General features: G+C 32.3%; 1 protein-coding gene across 1 annotated transcript; it reads right to left on the bottom strand.

Annotated features, from left to right (window-relative positions):
- LOC133179429 (large ribosomal subunit protein uL24m-like) lies at positions 1-9,218 on the bottom strand. The gene is made up of 6 exons (XM_061314190.1): positions 9,146-9,218; positions 6,136-6,392; positions 4,518-4,613; positions 2,215-2,303; positions 627-769; positions 1-338 (listed from the first exon to the last, which is right to left on the bottom strand). Exons 2-6 carry the CDS (start codon positions 6,385-6,387, stop codon positions 199-201), a joined length of 720 nt encoding a protein of 239 aa, XP_061170174.1. The 5' UTR covers positions 6,388-6,392; positions 9,146-9,218; the 3' UTR covers positions 1-198.
- Between the last annotated feature and the right edge of the window lie 299 nt (positions 9,219-9,517).

Raw genomic sequence — 9,517 nt, 5'->3', positions numbered from 1 at the left:
TTGGTTTACTAGTTACTGAGAAGTGGATGTTCAAAAATTTACAAGCATGTAGCTACAAAGAAAAAACAAAGAACAACAAACAAATGCAGCTCAGTCTCAAGTCATAAAAATAACTCGTGTGAACCCTTTGTCCTATCTGAACTAAAAACAGTTTTGTTTTTTCCGTTTTATTATCAATATACATCTCTCTAAGACCACTCAGTACCAGAACGTTGGCCTGTATTCACGTTCCTCTTTGATACCCATCTGATCCATTATGTCCTGTTCAAATGTCTTTAACTTTGGTTTAAAGGTCACTAGATTCACTTCATTTTTGTCCGTATCTTTATCCTTGTTGACTGTAACAGGAAATAAAATTCTTAAAAAAGGGTGTTATCAAACAGACATCATTTTTAAACATTCATGTATATTTTGCACTGGTTTCGCCTCTCTAATCTTACAAAATGAACAGTGCAAGGAAGTATAAAAAGATCTCCTACGTGAGAATATGCATAACGTTTTTCTTCTTACTTATTCCTTTATTTCTACATTGAAGATTTGTTATAGATAGCATCTAAAACATACTTTATTGATATCACTTTTCCTGCACAAGGTAATGTGTAAATGCTCAAGTTTTCAAAACCTACTAGAATATGAATTTACGGCAATCTCATCCCCTTCTGTTTTTTGTTCTTCGTTTATGGGGATAGGGATAATACGGCCGGATTTCTTAGAAACACGGACCCTAGTTCCATCCTCCAGGTACCGCCATAAAATATCTGTTGGTGACCTACATAAAAATTTGAAAAAAAACCTCAGTTATTTCAATTATTTAAATCAACATATACCAAATATTTCAAATGTTTAAATTTATTGGAGCCTATTGATTAAAAAAAACCCTAAAAGATTGAGCACCTGAATACCTTTCACCTTGAACTACAACAAGTCCAGAGGCCTGTTCAACAGCGCTCACGAACATTTCTGTTGGAGGTACAAGGGATTTTGGCGAGCGCTCGCGCACGTTCGCTCTATTGAACAGGCCTTAGATAAAATAGCTTCATTAGCTTATTGTGGCAAAAGGCAATAAGTACATACATGTACGAAGGTTTTCCTAACATTCCGTAGACAAGCCCCCATGTATAGTAACCCAATGTAACTTAAGAAATACATGTAAATTAAACTAGCAATACTGCAAACATTTATTCTCGATTCATCACTTTGAAACCAATCTCCAACGCAAATAAAGTTGTTTACAGAAACTAATAAATTTATTGTAAAATAGAAGGTCGCCAAAGTTGTGGATATTTCTCCCAGGTGAATAAAAGTTGTGGATATTTCTCCCAGGTAAATAAAAGTTGTGGATATTTTTCCCAGGTAAATAAAAGTTGTGGATGAAATATATGGATATAACGAACAGTATTAAACCTCAAAAGTCCATTAAACAATACAAAATAGGACCAGAGCAAACATGGACCTCCAAAACATCAGAGGTGGGATCAGGTGCCATGGAGGAGTGAGCATCCCCTGCCGACCGGTCACACCTGCCGTGTGCTCCTTGTCATGATATTTCTCCCAGGTAAATAAAAGTTGTGGATATTTCTCCCAGGTTAATAAAAGTTGTGGATATTTCTCCCAAGTAAATAAAAGTTGTGGATATTTCTCCCAGGTGAATAAAAGTTAGTTAACAGTAACCAAAACATAAATCATTACACAGATTTATCCCATTTAAATGAAATAATTCAATGGTTGATGTAAAGATGTGTTGGTCCCAAAGTTATCAAAAATCGGTAACCGAAATATAAAATCTTTCGAAGAAGTAATTCCTGTCTGGAATATACTCTTTGTATACATAAATTTGCGTATTCAAAATTTAGCGCAATCACTGGTATGGAGTTGTTGGCGAAATCATGAATTAGCGCTACACATGTCCATGCCGTATATTGTATTTATAAATGATTTATTAGTGGTATTCATGAATTAGCGCATTGTTGTCTGCGCCAAAGCCACTCAAATATGAAGCCCGCTTTTTTTAAGTACACATACAGTATAAATAATTGTTTCTAAAATGAATTAGATATTAATTTTTACTTCAATTTTATATCACAAAAATTCATAATTCTATAATGTTTATCAGCACTAGTTTTACTAATTAAAAAGTGACAACTGCATTGATACTAATTAACAATCAGTCTAATTAATGAATTCTGGCTGACTGAGGTTAGACTGTGGTCTTACTTGTCTGTGGGATCAATCAATTTAACTTCATCTGGAAGTTTCAGTGGAACCATCCTACTGAAGGTCTGACCTCGCATAACTTCATATCTCTACAACAAGAAGTCACCCTCACTATTTTACACAGTTTAAATCGATCTTCATATTCTAAAATATTGGCTGTAACTTAATTAACTTCTCCATGGTAAAAACTTGTACTTTACCTAGAAAGCCCCTACCTCTGTCTTAAATCGTATTATAAATACAGTTAACTTAAGTTGTAATAAACTCATTTGTCAGGAATCTTGGTTAAAAGGAACTTTTTACGAATGCCATAGAAAACTTTGCACTATAATCCTTAGCTCTAACATTGCACTATCATCCTTAGATTTAACTTTGCAATATCATCCACAGCTTTAACTTTGCACTATCATCCATAGCTTTAACTTTGCACTATTATCCTTAGCTCTAACTTTGCACTATCATCCTTAGCTCTAACATTGCACTATAATCCTTAGCTCTAACTTTGCACTATCATCCATAGCTTTAACTTTGCACTATCACCCTTAGCTTTAACTTTGCACTATCATTAATAGCTCTAACTTTTGCCTATCACCCTTATCTTTAACTTTGCACTATCATCCATAGCTTTAACTTTGCACTATTATCCTTAATAGCTCTAACTTTGCACTATAATCCTTAGCTCTAACTTTGCACTATAATCCTTAGCTCTAACTTTGCACTATTATCCTTAGTTCTAACTTTGCACTATCATCAATAGCTCTAACTTTGCACTATCACACTTATCTTTAACTTTGCACTATCATCCTTTTCTTTAGCTTTGCACTATCACCCTTAGCTCTAACTTTGCACTATTATTCTTAGCTCTTACTTTGCACTATTATCCTTAGCTCTAACTTTGCACTAACATCCTTAGCTCTAACTTTCCACTATTATCCTTAGCTTTAACTTAGCACTATCTTCCTTAGCTCTAACTTTGCACTATTATCCTTTGCTTTAACTTTGCACTATCATCGTTAGCTCTAAAATTGCACTATCGTCCTTAGATCTAACTTTGCACTCTCATTGTTAGCTCTAAAATTGCACTATCATCCCTAGCTCTAACTTTGCACTATCATCCTTATCTTTAATTTTGCACTATCATCCATAGCTCTAACTTTGCACTATCACCCTTAGCTTTAACTTTGTACTATCATCCTTAGCTCTAACTTTGCACTATCATCCTTAGCTTTAACTTTGCACTATCATCCTTAGCTCTAACTTTGCACTATTATCCTTAGCTCTAACTTTGCACTATTATCCTTAGCTCTAACTTTGCACTAACATCCTTAGCTCTAACTTTGCACTATTACCCTTAGCTTTAACTTAGCACTATCATCCTTAGATCTAACTTTGCACTATCATTGTTAGCTCTAAAATTGCACTATCTTCGTTAGCTCTAAAATTGCACTATCGTTCTTAGATCTAACTTTGCACTATCATTGTTAGCTCTAAAATTGCACTATCATCCATAGCTCTAACTTTGCAATATCATCCTTAGCTATAAAATACTGATGCTAAAACATTGAGATTACATCTAAATATACTAAGTATTCAACCCCTACATATCTGTTATGCATTTCATTGAATCTGAGGCTATTATGGGTTGGTTCCTTTAAAGTTAGTAATTTAAAAGAAGTGGTAAGATACTGAGAATTCTTCATAAGCTTTGCCTTTAAATCTTGATGGACATTTGTCAAAAACACATTTTCAATGATATCAAGTTAACAAAAGGAGGTACAAAACATGTGAGGGGTTTAGACTGTACAGGGTTAAGAGTGAATTATACAAGTATGACATAATTCTCCTGCACATGATGCAAAAATTAGAGTGTGACAACTTGTGTGGTTAATAGATAAATAATTCAGACACTCTTGTTAACAATACATGGCTAATTGCTTCAAATGGTCTTTTTATTTTAGTTTGTAATTTTATTTACTCTTTAAAAAAAAGACAATCTACAAAAAATATACATTTCTTGATATAATTGAAATTCCACAAAGTCCAGTGGGAAATTTGGTTCTTTATGTTACCATACTCTGACAAACAAACAAATGTCAATTTGACATATATAGATACTTGTATTAAGCCTATTGCTAAAATGCTGAAAGATTCAGATCTTCGTGCTATTTGAATCTTTTTATCACAATTTCCTATTTTAAACAGGAAACTTTGCAATTTCTAAAGTAAAGTGATTCCCACAGCTTAAAAATAATCTACTGAGTTGGAAAATTTAATAAAAAAAAGACACAGCTTTAAACACTTACAACATTCATGTTTTCCACGATCACTTCATTGACATCTCTAAACACTTCTGCTACTACTCCGATTTTACCTTTATCTTTTCCAACCATACAGATCACCTGAAAATAAATTGAAGGAAAATAATTACAAAACTTTAAGATAAAAGAATTTTTCGTAAACATACTGCTGGAAAATAAGCATATGTACACAATGAAGAAGACAACAACATAGAACACAAGGAAAAATTTCTGTTTGTATGGAGTATGTAAAGATATTTTTCCCAAATTCCAGGGATGGGGTAATTGATAAAAGTAATTGTAATTCAGTGTAATTAATTACATTTTTCAAAGTAATTGGAAGCAATTTGTAATAGGCCATTTTTTCAATTACTTGTAATTAAATATAATTAATTACAATGAAAAAAATACCCTATAATTTCAATTACTTTTCAATTACATTTCAATTACTTTACATAATACATATTATGTGTATTTGATAGGAAAATATTTCCAATTCAGTCACATTTTACAGTTATTTAAATTTCTTCAAAGAGGCCCTTGTTTTTTTCAAAATCTTAAACTCTTTTATATCTCAATAAATGAATTTGATATATTGGTTTGTTTATAAAAATATTAGTTTTTTTATAATTATAATGCACATAAAGCATAAATAATAATTTCATGTTTATCAAAAATTTTGTTCTACCTCTCATTGGTATAGGCATGAAACATTTCAATTTTATGTTGCTTGATCATCAAAAAAGAACAGAAAATAATTTAATGTGTCATTAAGACCTGCCTTGTTGCCCTTCAACTCCCAGCTGTAAATTGCTATCAAAACAACCCTCCAAAATTTTATGTAATTTTATACCATGCTTTGTTTATATTCAAAGATATGACTATTAGAGGTGATTTATTAAATACTATTAAGAATGCTCTCCTATTTATATACTTCAGAAAAAGAAATAAATATTGAATCACTATTTTAACATTCAAACAGATCTTTAATTATATACAAATGCATTTGGTACCTGAAATACTTAAATTACATAAAAAAGTATTATTTGTCAACATTTGCAATATAAGGTGTTTAGCTTGCCTACCTGGAGCTAAGATAAAAATTTGAGAGTATTGTATGGTTGATTCCTAACCTCTCGAAAACTCGCTTTTAATCAAATTTCATAAAGGCAGTCAATTAATTGATAAATGTACATGTAGGACTAGATCTTATGTTGACGAAACACACAAACATGACAGGCACCTGACATTATTTATTTTAAATATTCCCCCTACCTAAAATTTACATGTATTTGTTCTTCAAGATTTTTGAAAGTGGAACAAAAGTAACTGAAATGTATTTAATTACATTCTTCAAAGTAATTGAGAGTAATTAATTACATTTGTAAAAATCAATGTAATTGTAATTGCAAGTATCTGACAAAATTTTCAATGTATTTGAAAGTATTTAATAACATTTCAAAGTAATTGACCCCAACTCTGCCAAATTCCTCCAAAACAAACATATTCTTAAACAAGTCCGTGATACACACATATAAAAACATTAAAATTACACTTTAAACTTTCAAACCATTTACCCATACATTCTTAGTTGACAGTGAATAAATTAATCAAGTTAACTTGCCATGTCCTTTTCAAATATATAGGGTTCATAATATGGAGTCATGAGAGGTTTCTTCAAGCCATAACTTATAGCATTTAACCTCAGCTCTGTGGGGTGAGTGGGTCCATATTTAGTAAAACGCCAATCTTTTTCCCACTCTCTCCAGCCCCTTAATGGTTTACATTTACTTTGTCCGATTGTCTGTCTGACCAGCCGATGTACAAATCTGTCCCAGTAGTCAGTTCTTCTGAGTAGATTTAAGGTTAGTTTCATTTTCTCTGTGAAGGGAAATAAAAAATAACATTTATGTGGATATCTACAAGACCAGCTTCTAAATAAGCTTAGTTAGAAAGTTCGTCCACCATTTGCACAAGAAATAGAGGAGCGTCTCTTGAAGATGTGAATAGAAAAAAACCAGTGTGGTTTAATTAAAATGCATGTATTTCTGAAACTATCAAATGAATATTAATTTTTTTTTAAAATTGATTGTCACTGAAGTGCTGCCTTCAGTAACATTTTTTCTGATATTCAGGACTACTGCAACAACACTAATCAGCACCGTTTCCAAGTCTTATATATATTCTAAATATAGCCTCAATTGAGTTACCTCTTTTGCTGTAACTCCATGTATTCTAATTTCAAAGCTCCAGTGAAAATGAGGCCTATTAGCATTTCTATAATTGAAGAGAATATCCAGTTAAGCTTTGTATTCTATTAATTACTCTTACTGGAAAAATTAAGATACTGCATTGAATCCCTATATACCAGGGTTCAGGTCACCTGCGTGGCGTAGTGGAAGAGCGTCTGCTCTAGAGTCGTGGAGTAAGGAGTTAATCCTTACTTCGCGAGTTCGAATCCTACTGTGGGACGTGGAGGCCAGTCTTTTGGATGAGACCGTATAAACCAATGCCCCATGTCGCAGTAGATGCTGGCACGAAAAAGATCCCTCACTGCTCAATGGTCCTGAGTATACATGTAGGTCAATATTTGCAGCTCTCCACTGGCAAGTGGTGGTGTCTCCATATGAGTAAAAAAATTTCGAGAGGGACATTAAACAAACAAACAAACCTGGGTTTAGAATCACTTTTGAAGTGTTTCATTATTGTCTAGCTGTCACACATGATTGCTTCCATGACATTTTCAATTATATTAAATAATTTTTGTCTTGTTTTCAAACAAAAATATCATTTAACATTATAGTTTCATTATTTCCACACCAGTTTTAGGAAGACTGCATTCATAAAACTTAAAACAAACAAGTGGAACAGGAAAGGAGAAAATACAAGGCTGGACCAGGAATTGAGCCCAGAATCACTAGTCAAGTGTTCTACCAACTGAGGCATCCAGGTCAATATCCACAGAGATAGTTTTAACATTGCTGCGTTTGAACACTTTTAAGGAAAAGATGAATTTCCATTGTTTGAGTAACTGTACATCACCTTGTGTGTGATGAGGCGTGGATAAGTATGATTGCTTCACATTTTGCTCATATTAACCAAAACTGGTTTTCTTTGTTATTTTATTCAAGGAGTAACTGTTTGGTCACAAATTAACTGTTATATATAGCCCAAAGACTTTTAAAACTTTGATTGCAATTGCGCAGAAAAAAAACACTTCTCCAAAAGTGATTTTTTCATGAATTGTTTTCAGACGAGTTCAACAGTCTAGACGAACTCCAAAAACAGCGTTTCCGGAAGTAAGAAATTGAGACTGAAAAAGACTCCGAAAAAAGAGTCTGCGCATGCGCACACACACAAAAAATGGCGATTTTTCGGCAAAAATGATGGGTCTACAAAAACTGTCCGTGCAAAGTTTTGGAAAGTATGGCAATTATACCAGTACTCAGAAATGCTAAATAAAAGACTTCGGAAGAGATCATATTTGTCAGATTTTTTATTTTATTTGCAAAAAAGGAGATATTTACTTTCAAAGTTAACGTTTCAAGTCAGATCAACTAAAGAGAAAATAGTACGTTTTGAGAAGTAAATATGCATAAAAAAGGGATATATCTCCAAAATGGGACAATATGTATTGTAACTGTTAAAAACTTGACTGAATTTTACACATAAATTAGCATTCAAGTTTTTTATTTGTGTACGACATCTGAGTTGGACGCGTAAGTTTTTACCATCGTTATTTACCGATTTTTTTATCATATACGAACATATATTATTATGAACACATTTTTTAAACTAGTATCTATCAATATGAAGACTTTAAAACTCACTCTTCTAGATATTAGGGGCACAACATGTCTTCTAAAAATGAACCTGTTAATACCTCTGCTCCGTGGTGAAAAATGCACATTTCCTGATTAAAATAAATACAAGTTGGGTGTCTTCAAAAACAAATAAAAGCACCTTTAGTGTAGGAACGACATAAAATTTAAATCAAGGAGACAATAAGTTTCATAAGAAAATATTTCTTACCGGCAGTATTGAATTGAATGTCGTATATCCAATTCACTATTATGCAAGAGTTTGAAGCGATAAATAAGTCAATATTCACAAAATAATTTAATAAATGCAATTATCCATTGAACAAAAAATAAAATGAAGTAATATTGCACTAAATACAGCCATTATGCAGCCGTATATTTGGAGAAAGCGAACGATAATCCATCATTTCTTTACATCGGACGCCATTTTGACGCAATGCATGATGGAGCCAAAGACTTCGTTTTCGGAGTTCACGCTGTTTTTGGAGTTCGTCTAGACTGTTCAATGTTGAAAATTATCACTGCATCAAAGTGCAATTTTCTGCACTTTCTGTCAAAAATGCTAATTTAAGAAATAAGTTTGATTTAGTAGCTAAATAAAGCTACTTCAGATAAGTAAATAAAGCTATATAGGTAATTCAAGCTACGTAGCTAAATCAAGTGATTGTACCAGACTTGAATAATTCGGACAACTACATTTGAACATGTGCACTTCAAAATATATTGTCGAAATGTATACAAAGAAGACTTAACAAAAAATTAGTCTACCTACATGTAACTAAGTGAAATGATTAATAAACGTTTTCTACTTACATATATCATCCAAATCTCATTATCTTGTTATTTGACCAGCAACAAAGTCATAAACACATGTAGGAAATGATATTAGCATACTAAATGTGGAAGAAAACGTAGTAATACTAATATTTCCGGATATTTGACTATCTGGCATGTGATTTAGTTCGTAATATGTATAACGTAAATAAAGGTGGGCTTGTATTTAAAGGTGCTTGGACACTGATTTGAAGTTAATATTTTTTCAAATTTTCTGTATAATTTCATGACTTGTATGTTGCTATAGCATTTCATACTAAAATATAATAAAAATCTTATTTCATCTCGAAGTTATTAAAACTTCTATTTTCTGGACGCGTTGGATTGACACATCCTTGTGCTTTCACATAT

This window comes from Saccostrea echinata, unplaced genomic scaffold, assembly GCF_033153115.1.
Source record: "Saccostrea echinata isolate AGI-Se365-2 ecotype Australia unplaced genomic scaffold, CSIRO_AGI_Sech_v1 ptg000004l, whole genome shotgun sequence".
Classification (NCBI taxonomy): Eukaryota; Metazoa; Mollusca; class Bivalvia; order Ostreida; family Ostreidae; genus Saccostrea; species Saccostrea echinata.
The sequence above is the reverse complement of the archived record's forward strand: the minus strand, read 5'-3'. Positions and strand labels throughout refer to the sequence as shown.